The 23,196-nt window shown below is 41.8% G+C and overlaps 1 protein-coding gene across 1 annotated transcript in view; it reads left to right on the top strand.

The window, feature by feature from the left end:
• LOC139536854 (forkhead box protein O1-A-like) overlaps positions 1-23,196 on the top strand; it is a 74,926-nt gene that overhangs the window by 42,528 nt on the left and 9,202 nt on the right. The window contains exon 2 of the mRNA XM_071337539.1: positions 19,941-20,132. Within this exon, the coding sequence (XP_071193640.1) occupies positions 19,941-20,132 (192 nt within the window). The remainder of the gene's footprint in view (positions 1-19,940; positions 20,133-23,196) is intronic.

The raw sequence follows: 23,196 nt of genomic DNA, 5'->3' as shown, positions 1-23,196 counted from the left end.
GATCGAATCCCCGAGCAGACAAGGTAAAAATCTGTTGTTCTGCCCCTGAACAAGGCAGTTAACCCACTGTTCCGAGGCCTTCATTGTAAATAAGAATTTGTTCTTAACTGACTTGCCTAGTTAAATATAAAATCTATACATTTGAAGTCGGAAGTTTACATACACTTAGGTTGGAGTCATTAAAACTCATTTTTCAACCACTCCACAAATTTCTTGTTAACAAACTATAGTTTTGGCAAGTCGGTTAGGACATCTACTTTGTGCATGACAGAAGTAATTTTTCCAACAATTGTTTACAGACAGATTATATCACTGTATCACAATTCCAGTGGGTCAGAAGTTTACATACACTAAGATGACTGTGCCTTTAAACAGCTTGGAAATTCCAGAAAATTATGTCATGGCTTTAGAAGCTTCTGATAGGCTAATTGACATCATTTGAGGAAATTGGAGGGGTCCCTGTGGATGTATTTCAAGGCCTACCTTCAAAATCAGTGCCTCTTTGCTTGACATCATGGGAAAATCAAAAGAAATCAGCCCAAAAATTGTAGACCTCCACAAGTCTGGTTCATCCTTGGGAGCAATTTCCAAACGCCTGAAGGTACCACGTTCATCTGTACAAACAATAGTACGCAAGTATAAACACCATGGGACAACGCAGCTGTCATACCGCTCAGGAAGGAGGCGCATTCTGTCTCCTAGAGATGAACGTACTTTGGTGCGAATGTGCAAATCAATCCCAGAACAACAGCAAAGGACCTTGTGAAGATGCTGGAGGAAACAGGTACAAAAGTATCTATATCCACAGTAACCTGATAGGCCGCTCAGCAGGAAGAAGCCACTGCTCCAAAACCGCCATAAAAAGCCAGACTACGGTTTGCTACTGCACATGGGGACAAAGATCGTACTTTTTGGAAAAATGTCCGCTGGTCTGATGAAACAAAAATATAACTTTTTGGCATAATGACCATTGTCATCTTTGGAGGAAAAAGAGGGAGGCTTGCAAGCCGAAGAACACCATCCCAACCGTGAAGCACGGGTTTAGCAGCATCATGTTGTGGGGGTGGTGCACTTCACAAAATAGATGGCTTCACGAGGAAGGAAAATTATGTGGATGTATTGAAGCAACATCTCAAGACATCAGTCAGGAAGTTAAAGCTTGGTTGCAAATGGGTCTTCCAAATGGACAATGACCCCAAGCATACTTCCAAAGTTGTGGCAAAATGGCTTAAGGACAACAAAGTCAAGGTATTGGAGTGGCCATCACAAAGCCCTGACCTCAATCCTATCAAATTTGTGGGTAGAACTGAAAAAGCGTGTGCGAGCAAGGAGGCCTACAAACCTGACTCAGTTACACCAGCTCTGTCAGGAGGAATGGGCCAAAATTCACCCAACTGCTTGTGGAATGCTACCCGAAACGTTTGACACAAGTTAAACAATTTAAAGGCAATGCTACCAAACACTAATTGAGTGTATGTACACTTCTGACCCACTGGGAATGTGATGAAAGATATAAAAGCTGAAATAAATCATTCTCTCTACTATTATTCTGACATTTCACATTCTTAAAATAAAGTGATGATCCTAACTGACCTAAAACAGGGAATTTTTACTTGGATTAAATGTCAGGAATTGTGGAAAAACTGAGTTTAAATGTATTTGGCTAAGGTGTATGTAAACTTCCGACTTCAACTGTATATATTGACAGGTGTGTTTCTTTCTAAATCATGCCCGAACAATTGGCCATAGGTGGACTGCAATCAACATGTAGTGGCATCTCAAGGATGATCAAAATAATTTGGATGCTCCTGGGGGGGTGCAACTCAATATTAGGAAGGTGTTCCTAATTATTTGTCCTTTCAGTGAATAGTGTAGAGAATTATTGTACCATCCTAAACCGCTGTGAAATATATTTTCCATAACCAAAAATATTGTTTTTCCAGCTGTTTGAAGCTGGTGTACCTTAAGTAAAAGACGCAAAAACTTAAGATCGGGAAGCATAGATATAGCTCAAAAAGAACATATCCCCAGTTTTTTAGACTTGCTTTCATTGAGAATTACAGATCTATAACTTACATTTATATGTGCATTTGGTATGGTTGCCTGAAAAGTTGCATATTACAGCTTTAAAGGAAAGAATTCAACAACCATGTTTTTGTCACTAACAAATACAGTCATGGGTGTTAACTCTACAATTTACTCAAAAAGAAAAGGAACACCGAGAAATATGCAAGTTATACTTTACACCAAACAACACCCAAAAATGATTTACTGTAAAACTACAGGTTTTAATTTATTAGGCTGAAAAGTGTAACAGAGTCAGAACGAAGCAAAGTGAGTCCAGTTTACTCTAAATCAAGTGTTATGTTTTAGACTGTAGGTGTTGTGTATTACTTTACAGTAGAGCTTTGCAAACACCACGATCGAGGTTCTTTGAACACTGCAAGATTACAATGGGGAACACTGCAACAGAGTTAAATATTGAACAATTTCGAAAGTATTATTTTAACACCAGTACAGTGGGACTCATATGTTCACAGACAATAGTATACATTTTACTTTCAGAGTTAAATATACACTATTGATTTAGCTGTGTGTGAATACCTCCTTTGCTGTGTGAATGTGTCTTAGGGGGCAGCAGTCTTTACAGTTATGACCCTGCTGGCTTCTCTCCTTGTTCCTCTTCTTTCCCTTTCTCCTCCCTTATCCCTTTGCTTTCCCCTCCTCCACCCTCAACCCTTTGACAAGTCTTCCTGCCTGAAGTGACACACATGAAAGTTAGGGGCTAACTTCCTGTCTGACTGGATGGGATGTTACAGGGACAATCACAGAGGAGCTTCTTTGGTTGGTTAAAACTTCTCTAGGATAGGGTGCAGCATTTTCACTTTTGGATAAATAGCGTGCCCAATTTCAACTTCCTTCTACTCATCCCCAGAATATAAGATATGCATATTATTAGTAGATTTGGATAGAACACACTCTGAAGTTTCTAAAACTGTTTGAATCATGTCTGTGAGTATAACAGAACTTATGTAGCAGGCAAAACCCTGAGGACTAACCATTCAGATTTTTCTTTTTTGAGGTCACTGTCTGTTCAATGAGGTTTCATTGGGATACTAGATTTCTAAGGGACTTGTTTGCAGTTCCTACCACTTCCACTGGATGTCACCAGTCTTTGGATATTGGTTGAGGTTATTCCTTTGTGCAATGAAGAAGTACGGCCATCTTGAATCAGTGTAACGTTATGTGTACTGTTTGAGAGTTGCGCAAGACTAGAAAAGTAGCGTTAGTTTGTTGTCCTCCTGTATTGAAAACAGATAGACCCGTCTTCAATTTGATCGATTATTAACGTTTAAAAATACCTAAAGCTGTATTACAAAAGTAGTTTGAAATGTTTTGGCAAAGTTTACACGTAACTTTTGAGATATTTTGTAGTGACGTTGCGCAAATTGGAAGCTGTTTTTTTCTGGATCAAACGCGCCAAATAAATGGACATTTTTGATATATATGGACGGAATTAATTGAACAAAAGGACCATTTGTGATGTTTATGGGACATATTGGAGTGCCAACAAAAGAAGCTCGTCAAAGGTAAGGCATGATTTATATTTTATTTCTGCGTTTTGTGTTGCGCCTGCAGGGTTGAAATATGCTATACTCTTTGTTTACTGTTGTGCTATCATCAGATAATAGCATCTTATGCTTTCGCCGAAAAGCCTTTTTGAAATCTGACATTTTGGCTGGATTCACAACGAGTGTAGCTTTAATTTGGTATCTTACATGTGTGATTTAAGGAAAGTTTGATTTTTATATCATTTTATTTTGAATTTGGCGCTCTGCATTTTCCCTGGCTTTTGGCCAAGTGGGACGCAAGCGTCCCCCCTATCCCAGAGAGGTTTTAAGGAGTAATATCTCTTCTTTGTTCAACTTGATTGTTGCTAATATTAGATGTAGTTCAGATGCTGTGATTTCATTTTCAAGCACGGCGTGCAATGATGTTGTTGCAAAGATGTTTTGAGAATATAAAGCTTGCAAACAAGTTATGTTAAGTTTATGCATTCATTTTTTATTGTTATTTTTTTATTTTATTATTTCAATTCAGAGGATGTATACAATACGTTTATAGATATATATTTTTTAAATAAATAATATGATAAAAGCAAATAAATTTATATTACATAGTAAATCTACTGAACAATACATCATAAATGCTCAGAAATAGTTACAAATTATTAATACACATTCATGGATGTAAAGGCCCGCTGCTTAAGAGTTCAGAAATGTCCGCTGCTGCTTTTTTCCATGTGTCCAGAGTGAACACCTTGGCCCTGTGGATCCTGGCTGTGGAGAGTTAAATGTGAGCAGCCATTATTGCAATGGTAACTGATGAGGTGGAATCCACCTTTACACAATCATTTTCTTAGCAGCTGTGGATCCTGCCAACCACACTCTCTGTTGGCGCTCTGACAAGTGCAAATCAGAGTCGTCACAAAGCAACCTCACTATTGGATCTAATGACATTATTTTATCTATAAGTACAGTACAACTCCTTTTGAGGGGTGTCTGTCTGTTAGAAGTTTGACCAATGGGTGTACTGCTAATTCTGCTCCTCAGGGGACTCCAAAGGCTCGCGTGGATAGGCAGAGGTGAAGGTAAAGACAAAATGATGAACCTGGGACATTAAAACAGTGGCAGATTTCCTGGAAACTGAGGAGTCCATTCACATTGAATATGTCTTTGAAAGTATAGATACCCTTCTTAGACAACGAATCTGATATAAATGGTTTTCTTACACGCTAAGAAACACTTCTTTATTACGCCATATTGGAGAGTACGAATGCCATTTAAGATTAGATCTCATATACTTCTCTGTAGCTTTCCACACATGTTTTAACTAGTTGACATGACCACCATTGTCATTTAATACTTGTTACCATGGATGTAGCTCCGAATATAAACATACACTCTATCTGCAAAAGTATGTGTACAGTGGACACCCCTTCATATTAGTGGATTCGGATATTTCAGCCACACCTGTTGCTGAATCGAGCACACAGCCATGTAATCTCCATAGACAAACATTGGCAGTAGAATAGCCTTACTGAAGAGCTCAGTGACTTTCAACGTGGCACCGTCATAGGATGCCACCTTTCCAACAAGTCAGTTCGTAGAATTTCTGCCCTGCTAGAGCTGCCCTGATCAACTATATAAGGGCTGTAAGTGGAAATGTATAGGAGCAACAACGGCTCAGCCGCGAAGTGGTAGGCCACACAAGCTCACAAAACGGGACTGCCGAGTGCTGAAGCGCATAGTGCGTAACAATTGTCTGTCCTTGGTTGCAACACTCACTACCAAGTTCCAAACTGCCTCTGGGAGCAACATCAGCACAAGAAGTGTTCTTCGGGAGCTTCATGAAATTGGTTTCCATGGCCAAGCAGCCGCACACAAGCCTAAGATCACCATGTGTAATGCCAAGCGCCAGCTGGAGTGGTGTACCGCCATTGGACTCTGGAGAAGTGGAAATGCGTTCTTTGGCGTGATCACGCTTCCCCATCTGGCAGTCCGCCGGACGAATCTGGGTTTGGCAGATGCCAGGAGAACTCTACCTGCCCCAATGCATAGGGGCAACTGTAAAGTTTTGTGGAGGAGGAATAATGGTCAGGGGCTGTTTTTCATGGTTCGGGCTAGGCCCTTTAGTTCCAGTGAAGGGAAACGCTTAAGCATACAATGGCATTCTAGATAATTCGTATTTGTAGTCAACTCCCCCCACTCTTGAGCACATCTTCATGCGTGTGACACTATTGAACATGGGTCAAAAGGCAAACAAAAGTATTATCTTAGTTTTTTCGCTGGTAGACAGTGTCCTTTCCCGGTAAACAGTGTCCTGAACACCTTTAATAGAACTGCAGGAAAACAGTGCCCGACAGGCGGAGGTGAAGGACACTGTGTACCGGTGTACGGCTAGCTAGCTAGCTGATCATTTAAAGAGCTGATCATATCTGGCTCTGTGCCCTCTCTGAATCGTGGCATTGAACGCTTTAGCAGGATTCCTTCTCTTCACAACTGGCTACATGATTATTGCAGCTCAATGGGTGTAACTTTTGTTGACAATTTCGATATCTTTTGGAAACAAAACCCATTTTATAAGGAGGATGGGATCCACCCAAATCATTTGTGTTCCTGGATCCTTACACAGCATTATAAGGCTGCGTTGAGACAATGACTTATCAATGACCCAAGCCCAGCTCAGTTAGTCCCTACCATTGTGTCGCTGAGTTGTCATAATGCTTTAGCAAATGTACATTATACCAGGAGCGTTGGTAGACACAATGTAAGTAACCTAATTTATGTCCCTCTAACTGCCATGAATGCCTCTGCTGATCGTACAGCTATTGTATGCAGCAGTCATGTGCCTATTGACCAGATTTATGCTGTTCGCACTGAGGCGGTGTGCCCTAGTAGGAAATCCCCTGCTTGCAGCTCACCCTGCACTAACATAAATAACATGAGAATATCTACTTGAAAACAAGAAATCATCCCAGAAAAGTGCTCAAAATAGCCCATGTTAACATGTAGCTTAAGAAACAAGGTTCATGAAATGAATACCTTGCTAGTAACAGATGACTTTCATATTTTGACTATCTGCTGCTATTCACCACCAAGTGCTAACAGTCAGTATCTGGATAACATGTGAAATGCTTGATAATGTATGTGATATCAACAGAGAGGTATATTTTCAGGGTGACTTAAATATTGACTGGCTTTCATCAAGCTGCCCACTCAAAAAACAGCTTCAGGTTCTGGTTATCAGTCACTCTACCAAGTTAGTTACAAACTGCACAGGAATGAAGTCATCAACATGTATTGATCACATTTTTATGAATGCTGCAGAAATGTGCTTGAAGACAGTATCCAGATCCATCGGATCATACAATAAGTTTTGTAGTAAATCCTATGTTACTAATTTGTAAATGAAGCCAGTTTGTTATTTAGAATGATTTATTTCTGATTTTAGAGGGAGAGAAACCAAAAACCTACAGTCATCTCATGGGTCTCCCAGTCTACGCCGGCACGGGTATTGAACCGGCATCTGTAGCAACACAGCTTGACTGCTATGCAGTGTCTTAGACCGTTGCTAGTGGCCCTGTACAATGTGACCGGTCAGGAGTGGGCTACAGTACTACAGTAAGAACAAAAATAATCCTAACAAAATAAAATAATAAAAACCTTAGTGTAACAACAGTTTTAGTTTTTGAAGTCGTACACAATTATCAGTTTCTATTTAGGTTTACGTCGCCCATTCATTGTCAGTTAGAGACACAGTAGGACCCAAAGCATAATTAGTGCTCTAACTCCCCCTTGTGCTGGTCTGGAGCAATGAAGTAGTGACGCAGTGTACCGTACTAAACCACAAATTACCTCTTAAGTCCCGCAGCATAATCGCAAAACTTTTAGTGGAGCAACCACTGTAGGCACTTTCAATGTAACATACTGAAACAAAATGAACTATGCAAAGCTAAGAGATTTTCTTGCAGGCAGAGCGCATTGGAGTACGATTCTATTGCATTGACATGCACGACTCAAAGCCAATTTATGCTTGATCCGAAAATGTGGTCGGAGGCGCCGTATGAATGGTGTGACACAATTGCGATGCCTCCAGATGCCAGGCCTCCAGAGGCCCGCTGCTCGGCGAAGCGCAAGAAGTATGAATGCCCTGACTTCCCTGATATCACCGTAAATGCTGTACGGCCAATGCAGACGTCAGATTGACCATGCAGCGCCTGTCAGACCCGTACTCTACACAGACCGGTGCACCCTAACCAATCAGAGCTGCAGTAGGCCTAAATGCAAATATCCATTGCCATATATGGATCTGTGCCATTCACTTTGAACTGGACAGCATGAGCTGTCGTGAGTAGATGCGCTTGTTTTGAGATCAAAGCGAGAGCTGCATGTAGCCACCTTTTAGTTTAGTTTAGTTTATTAATTCGACCATTTTTAAAAACAAGCACACATAAAACTTAAAAGCCATACATGCACATGAATAAAATCATTGAGGATAACATACAATAAAGTCTGGGACTTATTTCCATTGTGGTCCTCTTTTTTTATTTATTTTATTTCACTGAGACAAGATGGCTATACAAGATCGAACACAGTATGGCAGTGAAATAATAAAACAAAAACATAAAAGAAAAACATCTATCTCATCATTCCAGTTACATCATAGGGGTTATTCATATGGGCACAGAGGACATCAAACATATTTTTACTTTATTTTTTAAAGCTGTCCAGAGAGGACGTTGTTTTTATAGGCAGAGGCAACTCATTCCATTCTGAGGCTCCAGTATAAAAGAAGGTACCTTTCCCAGCATTACTCCTGAACCTGTATAAGCACACATCAGCAACACCTGATCTGGTGCTGTGATTGTGTGCATCCCTAACACGAGGAAAGTAATCACTTAAATATCTGGGCGCAGGACCATAAATACTCCTGTAAACCAAACCTAGTCTAATCTGGGACACCCTAGCCTCAACAGGCAGCCAGTTTAGTTCCTGAAAGCAGCTCCTGCCTATGTGAGTACGTGGACTCACCTTCAAAACTACCCTGATCAACTTATTCTGGGCTATCTGGAGCTTCCCCTTCATAAGTTTAGATAAGCCCCCAAACCAGGAAGTACTAGCATAGTCAAAATGGCATTGAATGAGGGCAGTAGCTAGCACTTTCATGGAGTCCTTATCAAGCAGCTTGGACTTTCTAGACAAAAACTTAATCCTGGCATTAACCTTCCCTAGCACCTTATTGGCCATGCTCACACCTCCCAAGCTTCCATCAAGGATACATCCCAAGTAGCTAACAGAGGTTTTAGTAGTCAGCACCTCACCCCCTAACTCCACTCTGATTTCAGACAACCTACACAATTTAGGTCTGGATCCCTCACAAAAATAATTGCTTTATTTTTCCCTAAGTGCAGAGATAGCTTATTATCTCCAAGCCATTTGCTAATGTTAGTAAGCTCTGTGCTAAGTATGCTCTCCAACATAGTTTTACTTTTGTGAGACACCAGAAGTGTAGAGTCATCCGCATAAAGAAAAAGACGGCAAGAACAAGCATCTTTCATATCATTAATATACAATAAAAACAGCAGAGGCCCAAGCACGCTCCCCTGCGGAACGCCACAACTCATTAGTTTTGCCTGAGACAGTGAACCATTAACCTCTACTACTTGCTCCCTTCCTGATAAATAGGACTTTACCCAGCCTAGAGGGGTACTGCTTAACCCCAGTGCCTCCAGTTTGGAGATTAGGAGACAGTGGTTAACTGTATCAAAGGCCTTCTGTAGGTCAGGCAGTACCATTCCACACAGATTTCCCTCATCAATCTCTTTCCTGATGAAGTCAGTCAACTAAAGTAGACATGAATCAGTGGAGTATGTTTTTCTAAAACCCGACTGAAAATTATACATTAGACCCTGTTTGTTAACATATTCATAAATTTGCTCATGTACAATTCTCTCCAGGATCTTTGATGTTACACAGAGGATAGATACAGGCCTATAATTCCCAGGGTCAGACTTTCTCCCCTTCTTATACAGAGGTATAACTTTAACCTATAACCTGTGCACATTTGATCATATTCTTTGCCAGTTAGTGAGTTATTAGCCCAGTTATAGCTAATTTCTAGTCAACAATGGGGAAGGGGTTGCTTCCTACAAGTGCACAGAATGTGTGCATTTCTAGTATTTTTGAAAAGCAAGTCCGGTAAAGAGCTTAAAGGGGCAGTGTTGTATTTTGCAACAAGTCTTGAATAAGCTAAGTAGCCAATAGGCAGAGGGTAGCATCATTTTTCTTATTCTCTGTAATAATGGTATGGGAATAAAAAATAATTATACATAATGTTTTTTTTGCATCAAACAACACAACATTTTCAATCACCTCCTTGTTTGAAGGCCAGGTGGATAAACAGGTTAATGTCAAGCCCTGCATGTTTTTTTTTTCAAAAGTCTCATGGAATGTAGGCCTACATTGAACACCACACATTTGCTGCTAATGTAGGCTGAATGAGAGAACAGCTATTTCCATGTTAAAATGTCATGGGATGCATTTTTCTCGGTTGTTTTTGATGTTAGGCCAATCTGGTAGGCCTACATTATAATCAAATAGCCACAGTAGCCTCAGTGTTCATAGTAAACGCGCGCCGGAAGTTTCACAGAATTTTCACAATGTTCAAATTAGCACTCAGCAGACATGAAATTTGCTATGCCCAAAAAAAATTCTGGGAGTATTAGTGCCAGCTGCATGAGGCATGCTCTCTGTTTTACAGTTGATGCGTTTTCTTGAAAAAGTGGTATGACTAAACAGATCGTTCCTCTGTTTTCCAGGGTGCTATGCTCCTGAAAATGTCAGGTCCTCTAGCCTCTTTCTCGGGCCTGCCAAGGCCCCGACAGTAATACAGTTTATCCCAAACTAATATGTCACTTCTAGGGGAGGCACATCGCTTACACCCAGTCTCTAAGCCTTTAGCTCATCCTGCGATGTGTCTATTGTGCTTAAGATCCTTTCACAGCAGCTACTAGCCGCTACTAGCCGCTGAGAAGCGTGGAGATGTAATATTCCTCAGTCTTTTTCTTTACCACTACCCTTGGCATCCCTAAAGGTCTTGACTGCGTCTTGATTGTGTCTTGACTACCTACCACTGTTCATGCTCACAATCTGCCCCAAGGTTTTTCAGGTTAATGTACCTAGCCCCACCCTTGGCCGACTTCTCGTTGTCGCACCTTGGAGCCTATTTCTTTTCGCCCGTCGCCTTCCCCAGAAAGATGTTCCTGTCGTTGTCCAGTACGCACGTTGCACATGTACTTGGATTGAACGAGAGCACGGGCAAGGGTGTCATGCTCTTTGCTCATTGGGCAACCACCCTCAACGCTATCCTGGCAGATCATTGGGACTATTATGTTTATTTATAATGGTGAGGGTGACAGCCTTCGGATGGGCCTGAAACAGCCCTCTCTTACAGAGGAGTTTACCTCTTGGGCACTGTTTTTGGGATATACAGTACTTATAGAAAGTCTACACCCCCTTTTACCTTTTTTTGTATTTTTTTATTTTCCTGCCATAAAATGTAATGTAAAAGGTATTGAATTGGATTTTTTGTAATAATTATTTTGCGGTGGCAGCATCATGTTATGGGTATGCTTGTCACCAGCAGGGACGGGGGAGTTTGTTAGGATCAAAATAAATATAAGAGGAGCAAACCCTAGATACAAAGTTAGAGGAAAGCCCACATCAGTCTTCTGAAAACCCTGGGATAAGTTTTTTTTTCTGCGGGATAATTACACAAATGTTTATGCAAAAGACACACCAGAATGGCTTGAATGGAGAATGGAGTTGTTGAGTGTTCCTGAGTGGTCTAGTCTCAGTCTTGACTTAAATCTGCTAACAAAATCTGAGACAAGGTTTAAATATCATTGTCCATCAATGACATTTTCCACATTTTGTTACGTTACAGCCTTATTCTAAAATTGATTAAATATTTTTTCCCCTCATCAATCTACATACAATACGCCAAAATGACAAAGCAAAAAAAGGTTTTTAGACATTTTTGTAAAAAGAAAATACAAAAAATAAACTGAAATACCTAATTTACATAAGTATTCAGCCCCTTTGCTATGAGACTCGAAATTGAGCTCAGGTTCATCCTGTTTCCATTGAGCATCCTTGAGATGTTTCTACACCTTGAATGGAGTCCACCTGTTGTAAATCCAATTGATTGGAATGATTTGGAAAGGCACATACCTGTCTATATAAGGGGGCTCCCGAGTGGCGCAGTGGTCTAAGGAACTGCATCTCAGTGCTAGAGGCGTCACTACAGACCCTGATTCGATTCCAGGCTGTATCACAACCAGCCGTGATTGGGAGTCCCATAGGGAGGTGCACAATTGGCCCAGCGTTGTCCGTGTTAGGGTTTGGCCTGAGTAGGCCGTCATTGTAAATATGAATTTGTTCTTAGCTGACTTGCCTAGTTAAATAAAGGATAAATAAAAAATAAGGTCCCACAGTTCACATTGCATGTCAGAGCAAAATCCAAGCCATGAGGTTGAAGGAATTGTCCGTAGAGCTCCGAGACAGGATTGGGTTGAGGCACAGGTCTGCGGAAGGGTACCAAAAAATGTATGCAGCATTGAAGGTCCCCAAGAACACAGTGGCCTCAATCATTCTTTAATGGAAGATGTTTGGAACCACCAAGGCTCTTCCTAGAGCTGGCCGCCTGGCCAAACTGAGCAATCTGGGCAGAAGGGCCTTGGTCAAGACGGTGACTAAGAACCTGATGGTCACTCTGACAAAACTCCCGAGTTCCTCTGTGGAGATGGGAGAACCTTCTATAAGGACAACCATCTCTGCAGCAATCCACCAATCAGGCCTTTATGGTAGAGTGGCCAGAAGGAAGCCACTCCTCAGTAAAAGGCACATGACAGCCCGCTTGGATGTTGCCAAACGGCACCTAAAGACTCTCAGACCATGACAAACAAGATTCTCTGGTCTGATGAAACCACGATTGAACTCTTTGGCCTGAATACCAAGCGTCACATCACACGTGATGAAGCATGGTGAAGCATGGTGGTGGCGGCATCATTCTGTGGGGATGTTTTTCATCGGCAGGGACTGGGAGACTAGTCAGGATCGAGGCAAAGATGAACGGAGAAAAGTACAGAGAGATCCTTGATGAAAACCTGCCCCAGAGCGCTCAGGACCTCAGACCGGAGCGAAGGTTTACCTTCCAACAGGACAACGACCCTAAGCACACAGCCAAGACTGCGCAGGAGTGGCTTCGGGACAAGTCTCTGAATGTCCTTGAGTGGCCCAGCCAGAGCCCGGACTTGAACCCGATCAAACATCTCTGGAGAGACCTGAAAATAGCTGTGCAGCAACGCTCCCCATCCAACCTGAGAGCTTGAGAAGATCTGCAGAGAAGAATGGGAGAAACTCCCCAAATACAGGTGTCAAGCTTGTAGCATCATACCCAAGAAGACTCGATGCTGTAATCACTGCCATTAGTGCTTTATCAAAGTACTGAGTAAAGGGTCTGAATAGTTATGTAAATGTGATATTTCAGTTTTTATTTGTAATAAATGATAAAAAAATCGAAATAGCTGTTTTTGCTTTGTGATTATGGGGTATTGTGTGTAGATTGACGAGGGGAAAAAACTATTTAATACATTTTCGAATAAGGCTGTAACGTAACAAAATGTGGAAAATGTCAACGGGTCTGAATACTTTCCGAAGGTACTGTAGGTCGCTGAAAAACTGTCCATAATGAAAAAACAGCACACGGTAGGAATTTCAGGTTTTGCTCATCATTCAACAGACATGAAATTATAAAATGAGACAATACATTTTTAGGACCTCAATAAATACGTTATAACTACCCAAATGTTAATTTTGGTGAACTTACCCTTTAAGGTTTATTTTAAGGTTTAAAACAAAAAAACAAAAAAAATGTGTGCCTAGCACTGGGATTTGAGCCGTAGTTCCATACATCTATGGAAAGTTGCAATAAGAAGGGGGAGAATGGAGAAGAAAGGTTGTGTAGTATAGATTGAACTGAATGTGAGCAATTCAGGAGACACCCAGGTCATTGTTGTATTATGAATCATGTTGTGAGTGAGTAAACATGGAAAAATGTCACTGTTGTAAATCCTAAACCAAAATGGATATTCTTGTGCCTCATTTGGATAATCATTCTATTGTTGTTCATTCCAAGAGTCAGTATCTGTGTGTGTGTATCCATGCAGAATCCTGTGGTCTGGTACATCTGGGTTGATGTACAGAGGGGTGTCTCAGCCTAGCTCAGCCTCAGTCCACATGGTTGTTTTGGGAAATTCCCTGGTTGGTTGTTGGGTGGGTGTTTTGTTTTCTGTCGCCTGTCTTGTTTGGGTCTTTCTCTCTGTTCCCTGTGTCCTGCTGCATCACAACAGTAAGTTGATACTATAGCGTGCTGGGAAGATTTTGGCTAGACAGACAGCGCGCGTGTGTGTGTGTGTGTGTGTGTGTGTGTGTGTGTGTGTGTGTGTGTGTGTGTGTGTGTGTGTGTGTGTGTGTGTGTGTGTGTGTGTGTGTGTGTGTGTGTGTGTGTGTGTGTGTGTGTGTGTGTGTGTGTGTGTGTGTGTGTGTGTGTGTGTGTGTGTGTGTGTGTCAGAGACAGACAGACTGTGTGTCTAATCTGTCTGTCTGTCAGTCCTTGTAATTTGACCTTGTTGTCTTCTGTAATGGTACAGGCTGTGTGTTTAGGTAGGAGAGGGACAGACTGACTACAGAGGGACAGAAAGAGTAGCCTGGTTCCTATAGGAGTCGGCAAGACAAGACGAGCACAAACAGAACTGGTTTCAGGCTACAAAGCGAGGGGTTGTGTCAATCTGCCCATGTCTTTCCCACTGGGCACAAACTGATTGAATCAACGTTGTTTCCATGTCATTTCAACAACAAAAACGTCATCAACGTAAAGGAATTTCGGGAATGTTTGTCTTTTTGTCACCCAACTTTTAAACTAATCCAATGAGTTTTTATTGATTACACGTTAGTTGACAACTCAATCGAATGCAAATCAAAATTAGACGTTTGTGTCCAGTGGGTTGCCAAAATAGAGCTAATTGATCAGGGACTTTATTTTCTTTTATTTCGCTGTTATATTCCTTAGCTTCTGTCCTCTTTATACCCATATGTCTCTCTATGTTGTCTGTTTTTACCTTTATTTAACTAGGCACGTTTGTTTACAATGACGGCCTACCGGGGAACAGTCAGTTACCTGCCTTGTTCAGGGGTAGAACAACAGATTTTTACCTTCTCAGCTCGGGGATTCGATTCAGCAACTTTTCGCTTACTGGCCCAACGCTCTAACCACTAGGCTACCTGCCGCCCCGTGGTCTCCTCCTCTCTTCTGTGGGTAGCTAGGAGAATCGTGTTCATTTCCTAAAGACTTCTATTTTTCTCCATTACATAAATGATAATAGGTAATAGCTTTCTTTTATTCTTCTCCCTCCTGTCTTTCTTCCTGGTATGTGCTGTTGTTGCCCCTTACCCTAAAACAAAACGCTACGTTGTTTGATGACTGAACTGCTGGATTGTAAGCGTTAGGTCACTTAGTTGGGTTGTTTTCTTTTAAAAGAACAAGGTTGGGTTGTTGATGCTGGGTTATTGACGCTGGGTTATTGAGATATGACCCAGCAGGACAGAGCAGTATATTGGAGGCGTGGCTTAGTAGTGGCGTGGCTTTAAGATTATTGGATGGCCGTGAGAGTAAAGTCATTCCGGTTCATCTGTTCTGTTGTATGGTTATCACATGTTATGGTTGAAAACTGCCCGTTTTTGTAGCTTTAATGAGGCTTACACAACTGTAGGAGTTTCTTAAAGCCTATGAAAATGCCAAAGTTGGGATAGTTACCACTTTTATACAATATGTAAATACTAATGTTATTAATATTATTTTAGAATATGTCATGTAAAAAAATATTTCATGACATTGGCAATGTACCAACTTATTAACATGATGAACACGAATGACATTTACCCTCACGGGTGGGGAAAAATAACCTATGGATTACATTAAAAAAGACCCAGCTGCTGGGTCAACCTAGCATGAAAGTGTATATAACCCAATTAATGGTTAAATTAACCCATGTTTGGGTAATCTCAACAGCCAAACATGTTGGGTTATTCACCCAACCCAACTGGCTGGGTCAAAATAACCCAGCATGTGTTCTGTCTAATATTTAGCCAGCACTGGTTTACTAAATAAGACAAATTGCGTTGATTTTAAGCCAGCATTTTTTTCTGCTGTTTACTAAAACAAAACAAAAAGTAAGGTGGTCACATAGTGTGTATTTGGTTTTACTCTCCTTGTGGGGACCAGAAGTCCTCACAAGGATAGTAAAAAGGAATATTCAAACAAGTGGGGACGGTCTTTTTACCGTCCCCATTTTACCGGTCCCCACAAGAAAAAAAGACTATTTTAGGCGTAGGGGTTAGGTTTAGGGTTACAATCAGGGTTACAGTTAGGGTTAGGAGTTAGGGTCAGTGATTTGGGGTTAAGGTTAGCGTTAAGGTTCGTTTTAGTTTTTTTAAAGGATTTTGAATGGGAATCAATTGTTTGGTCCCCACAAGGACAGTAAAACAAATGTGTGTGTGTGTGTGTACATTTAAGCCTCCTGGTAAACGCCTCCCCCCATAAGACACATAGGTTTCAACAGGTGAGGATCTTCAGTCTTCATGGCTTAGTTACCATGGTTCCCATTCTCTACAACCACTGTATTGATCATGATTCAAGCTCTTACTCCAATACTTACTTTCATCAACTCAACCCATTCACACACACACACACACACACACACACACACACACACACACACACACACACACACACACACACACACACACACACACACACACTAAACCTGACCCCTGAGCTTAAAATAGCCTTTGTACTCACTAGGGAGAATTTTCCTTGTAGAAGAACAATAGAAGAACAAGTACACACACGACAGTACACGGACAAAGTGGAGTCACAATTCAATGGCTCAGACACATATGTGGCAGGGAAAATCACAGATTATAAAGGAAAAACCAGCCACTTTGCGAACACCGACGCCTCACTCCTGGACGAGCTTAACATCTTCTTTGCCTGCTTCGAGGAAAACAACATTGAGCTGCCAATTAACTCCTCCCTGTGCAACTGGGTCCTGGACTTCCTTACGGGCTGACCACACGTGGTGAAGGTAGGCAACAACACCTCCGCCACGCTGATCCTCAACACGGGGGCCCCACAGGGGTGCGTGCTCAGCCCCCTCCTGTACTCCCTGTTCACCCATGACTGCTTGGCCATGCACGTCTCCAACTCAATCATCAAGTTTGCTGATGACACAACAGTGGTAGTAGGCCTGATTACCGACAATGATGAGACAGCCTACAGGGAGGAGGTGAAAACCCTGGCGGAGTGGTGCCAGGAAAAGAACCTCTCCCTCAACATTAACAAAACGAAGGAGTTGATTGTGGACTACAGGAGACAGCAGAGAGATCACACCCCTATCCACATCGATGGGGCCGCAGTGGAGATGGTCAGAAACTCTTCGGCGTGCACATCACTGACAACATGAAATGGTCCCTTCACACAGACAGCATGGTGAAGAAGGCGCAACAGCGCCTCTTCAACCTCAGGAGGCTGAAGAAATGTGGCTTTGCCCCTAAGACCCTCACAAACGTCAACAGATGCACCATTTAGAGCATCCTGTCAGGCTGTATCACCGCCAGGCCATCAGACAGTTAAACAGCTAACTGGCCTCCACCAAGTACCCTGCCCTGAACTTTAGCCACTGTTACTAGCCGGCTACCACCTGATACTCAACCCTGCACTCAACCCTGCACAGAGACTGCTGCCCTATGTACATAGTCATTGAACACTGGCCACTTTAATAATGTTTACATACTGTTTCACCCACTTACACTGTATGTATATACTGTATTATAGTAATGGCTCAACCTATATATATTTTTTGTGGGGGGGATTGTGTGTGTATTGTTTATTTTAATTTTTTATTGCTAGGTATTACTGCGCTTTTGGAGCTAGACATATAAGCATTATAGCAATAACATCTGCAAATCTGTGTACGCGACCAATACACTTTGATTTGATTTGACCCACACACTCACACACACACACACAAAGTGGAAGTGAGTCATGAAGAGAAAGTGTTACTCAAACCCCCTTCGAGTAGATCCAGGCTAATCAGATCTTGCCTCACAAAACCCACTGGTCTAGCCAAGTTGGGTCTCTTGTGACTGGAAAACATGCACCGCGAGATTTGGTTCTGGGTGGTGAGATTATACAGTACATATAGCTATGTGGTTGTGAATTATAACTTATCTGACTGTCAAATAATCAAATCAAATTGTGTTTGTCACATGCGCCAAATACAACATTTGTAGACCTTACAGTGAAATGCTTACTTACAAGAGCAGCAGTAAATAACAATAGCGGGGCTATATACAGGGGGTACCGGTACAGAGTCAATGTGCAGGGGCACCGGTGTCGAGGTAATTGAGGTAATATGCAGCTACAGTAGTTCAATTATTTGTCAGTTATATTCTTCATAGCTGTTTTCTTGAAAGAGGAATGGTTTGGGTGGGGAACTATTTCAATTTACTGAGCTCTTGAAACTATTTCCCTGGGTGTCTTTTGTAACACAGCCCGGCCCTCCTTTAAAAACGAAAGAAAATCTTTTAAAAACATTTTTTCCCTACCTTTGTACTTTATCTCTCGCTTATATTTTCTCTCTGTTTGATGGTGAATGTGGTTAGGGTGTGTGTGTGTGTTTGTAGGTGTGTGTGTGTGTGTGTGTGTGTGTGTGTGTGTGTGTGTGTGTGTGTGTGTGTGTGTGTGTGTGTGTGTGTGTGTGTGTGTGTGTGTGTGTGTGTGTGTGTGTGTGTGCCCGTGTGTGTGAGGGGGAGTTGATAGATGGACGGTAGAGGATTGTACAGGTGAAACAGGGTGGATTCCTACAGGAAACGTGTTATTAAGAGCTATTGTGAAGAGGATTACAACCATTGGTTGTTTGTGTGCACTGTGTGTTGCGACTGAAATGTTGAAGAAAACACTCTTCTCTATTTAGTTTCTTTTTAAATCTCACTGCAACGCTAGCACTAGCACCTTCATCTCTGGCTCAGAGTGCACACCTCAAAGACCTGCACATCTTTGTAGATTGTAAACAAGGTTATAGTCAGGGTGGAGGGCTACAGGGATCCTTTACTTTTGGTATCAAAACATATCAGGTCCCAAACCATACTTAAAGTGTATTAAAGGCCCACTGCGCAGAGCCCTGTCCTGTAACCCCAGAGCTAGATGGACATATGTTTTAAGGTTTAAGGCTTGGTATTTCACATGGTAGACCCCCCCCCCCCCCCCACAGGGGTCCCGAGGACCAAGTTTGGGAAACGCTGTAGTAGACCCTGAATACTAGGAGTAATGGTGCGGGGCATTCATAAAGTACAGTAAAGCTAAGTGGAGCTTTAGTGACAAAAACGTACGTCTCGGAAATTATGATCTGTGCTTTTATTGTGTTTAGGTGTAAGGGAAGGTTTAAGGCATGGTATTTGACTTGTTAGACCCTGAATCGCCATACTGTCCACTTGTTAGTTTTGATTTAACACTCAGTGTTAATTATTATTATTTTTGAACACTGGAGAATTTGTTGTGTTAACAGTATGTTTGTGTGCAGGAGGCCAAATATTTACAGAAATGTTTGAATGATACCACCACATACTGATCCTTCTGCCCACATGCCCCTCGCTCCCCTCTTTCTCTCTCTCCTTCCCTCCCCCACCAGAGAGAGGGCCCTGCCAACAGAGGTCTTGTCTGGGTGTGAGTGGAAAAAGCTGGCTAGTCAAAATATCATTAGGGAGGATGTGTGTGTGTGTGTGTGTGTGTGTGTACATACAGTGCAGAGCAGGGTACTGTTCGTCTATCTTTCTGGTCTGTTTATTCTGATTTCACTCTGCACCACCTCCTCCTCGTATGAAAAAATGACAAATGAGTTTCCCCTTTCAAGCCCAGTAGGTAATGTCTCCTCTTTGTAGCTCCTATTGAGCAGCTGGGACTGTGGTGTCTCTGGTTGAAGTGCGTCCTCAAAAACACTGACACATCACACCGTCAACTGTCTTATGGGGAGATTAGGTCAGGTAGATGTGGATTCTGTAATGGAAGAATACTGTGGAGGAAAACAAATTTGCACCATCGTTGGAAATCAGAGGTCAGACATTATTTGAGCGATTCCTTGAAGCAATTTACAGCATATCCTAAAACGTTTAAAGACACAGAAAAGCCTGAATGGCGTTCTTGCAAATGTCTATTATGATGTTCAATCAAAACTCTCTCCTTCCCCCTCTCTCCTCCAGAACTCCATCCGCCACAACCTGTCCCTCCACAGTCGTTTTGTTCGTGTGCAGAACGAGGGGACAGGGAAGAGCTCCTGGTGGATGCTGAACCCCGAGGGAGGGAAGAGCGGGAAGTCCCCCCGACGTAGGGCTGCCTCCATGGACAACAACAGCAAATTCACCAAGAGCAGAGGACGGGCTGCAAAGAAGAAGGTAGGAAGGAGTAGAATGGAGACGGTCTATTATTAGCTTAATTTTAGAACCTCTACAGGGTTTGTTTGTCAATATGGAAGAGTGAATAAACATAGACCTCACACCAAAAAATGCTGGGTTGTATGGATAACCCAACTGCTGGGTTGCAGGCATTAGATGGGTTGTTTTCCTTAAAAAGAGCAAGGTTGGGTTATTGATGCTGGGTTATTGAGATATGACCCAGCGGGTCAGATCAGTAGATTGGAGGGGTGGCTAAGTAAGGGCGTGGCTTTCAGATAGTTATTTTTGGCCACATGTGAGAGTTAACGTCATTCCGGTACATCTCCACTGTTGTATTGTTATCACATGTTAAGCTTGAACACTGACAGTTTTGTAGCTTTAATGAGGCGTACACAACTGTATGAGTTCCTTGAAGCCTATGCATATTCAAATGTTGGGATGTTTAGAACTTTTATTTAATTTAACCTTTATTTAACCAGGCAAGGCAAGAATAAATTGTTATTTACAGTGATGGCCTGGCAAGAGACAAAAGGCCTCCTGAGGGGATGTGGGCTGGGACAAAAAAAAAAAAAAGAACAAACAAATATAAGACAAAACGGACAACACAGACAGAAGACACTGGCAACAGCACAAATACAGCAGTTAACAAACAGTGTGTGTGTGCGTGCACGTGCGCGTGCACGCGCAGGCATGTGTGCGGTGTGTGTGAAGTAAAACAACACGCTTCTTTACATAAGGCAATGCAAACTACTGACATCAGGTGACAACTAGAAAAAAACGACATTTCTCAACAACCTGTTAATCCATTTATCCGTTGAAGTCCTCCCGCGACACTAGGTCCTGGAGTTTTAGGTTGGCTTGGATGGAATTCCAAGACTGAGGGCTGAGTAATGAAAGGACCTTATTCCATGCTCTGCTCTAAATTTCCGCGACTCTTAGCATGAAACAAGGTTGAGAGCTGAGGCTGTATGTGTTTTCATTTTGAGCTAGAAGAGAGGATATCTGTAGATAAAATGGCAGTTTTCCTAAAATGGCCTTATAAATAAGAATGTACCAGAGTTTGAGCCTGCATGTTGCTAGTGATGTCCACCTGACAGCACTGTAGCGATCACAATGGTGAGTTAGACACCTCTGACTGGTGACAAAACAAAGTACTGCATGATACACAGAGTCAAGAGCCTTCAGTGTAGAGCGTGAGGCTTGCACATAAATAGTATCACCATAGTCCAACACACAGAGAGAGAAGTGCAACGAATCAACCATTTTCTAGCGGAGAAGAAAAACAAGCTTTGTGCCAGTAATAAAAACCAATACAGCTTGAGTTTCCTAACAAGGTTCTCTACATGGGTGGTGAAGCTCAATTTCTCATCCACCCAAACTCCCAGATATTTGTGAGTTTTGACTTGCAATATAGAATGTCCTTCCAAGGTAGTAATTACATGGTTTTCAGAGTGTTTAGTGTTGGAAAATACCATGTATTTTATATACACAGTACCAGTCAAAAGTTTGGGCACACCTACTCATTCAAGGGGTTTTCTTTATTTTTACTATGTTCTACATTGTAGAATAATAGTGAAGACATCTAAACTATGAAATAACACATATGGAATCATGTAGTAACCAAAAAAGTGTTAAACAAATCAAAATGTATTTTATATTTGAGATTCTTCAAAGTAGCCACCCTTTGTGCAAAGTTGTCATCAATGCAATCTTGGAATTCTCTCAACCAGCTTCATGAGGTAGTCACCTGGAATGCATTTCACTTAACAGGTGTGCCTTGTTAAAAGTTAATTTGTGGAATTTCTTTCCTTCTTAATGCATTTGAGCCAATCAGTTGTGTTGTGACAAGGTAGGGGTGGTATACAGAAGATAGCCCTATTTGGTGAAAGACCAAGTCCCATATTATGGCAAGAACAGCTCAAATAAGCAAAGAGAAACGACAGTCCATCTTTACTTTAAGACATGAAGGTCAATCATTTTGCTAAATTTCAAGAACTTTCAAGGTTTCTTCAAGTGCAGTCGCAAAAACCATCAAGCGCTATGATGAAACTGGCTCTCATGAGGACCGCCACAGGAAAGGAAGACCCAGAGTTACTTGTTCTGCAGAGCATAAGTTCATTAGAGTTACCAGCCTCAGAAATTGCAGCCCAAATAAGTGATTCACGGAGTTAAAGTAACAGACACATCTCAACATCAACTGTTCAGAGGAGACTCCGTGAATCAGGCCTTCGTGGTCAAATTGCTGCAAAGAAACCAATAAGAAGAAGAGACTTGCTTAGGCAAGGAAACACAAGCAAGGGACATTAGACTGGTGGAAATCTGTCCTTTAGTCTTAAATTTCAGATTTTTGTTTCCAACCGCTGTGTCTTTGTGAGACGCAGAGTAGGTGAACGGATGATCTCGGCATGTGTGGTTCCCATGTGAAGCATGGAGGAGGAGGTGTAATGGTGTGGGGGTGCTTTGCTGGTGACACTGTGATTTATTTAGAATTCAAGACATACTTAACCAGCATGGACATCACAGCATTCTGCAGCGATACGCCATCCCATCTGGTTTGCGCTTAGTGGGACTATCATTTGTTTTTCAACAGGACAATGACCCAACACACCTCCAGGCTGTGTAAGGGCTATTTGACCAAGGAGAGTGTTGGGCCAGGTGACCTGGCACACACAATCACCCGACCTCAACCCAGTTGAGATGGTTTGGGATGAGTTAGACTGCCAAGTGAAGGAAAAGCAGCCAACAAGTGCTCAGCATATGTGGGAACTCCTTCAAGACTGTTGGAAAAGCATTCCAGGTGAAGCTGGTTGAGAGAATGCCAAGAGTGTGAAGAATCTAAAATCTAAAATATATTAAAGCTGTCATCGAGTCAAAGGGTGGCTACTTTGAATAATCTCAAATGTATGTATTTGTTACTACATGATTCCATATGTTATTTCATAGTTTTGATGTCTTTACTATTCTACAATATAGAAAATATTAAAAATAAAGAAAAACCCTTGAATGAGTAGGTTTGTCCAAACTTTTGACTGGTACTGTATATATTTTTTTAGAATATTTTTTT

The sequence above is a fragment of the Salvelinus alpinus genome, chromosome 13 (assembly GCF_045679555.1).
Source record: "Salvelinus alpinus chromosome 13, SLU_Salpinus.1, whole genome shotgun sequence".
In the NCBI taxonomy this organism is placed as follows: domain Eukaryota; kingdom Metazoa; phylum Chordata; class Actinopteri; order Salmoniformes; family Salmonidae; genus Salvelinus; species Salvelinus alpinus.
This window is presented reverse-complemented; position numbering and strand designations above follow the sequence as displayed.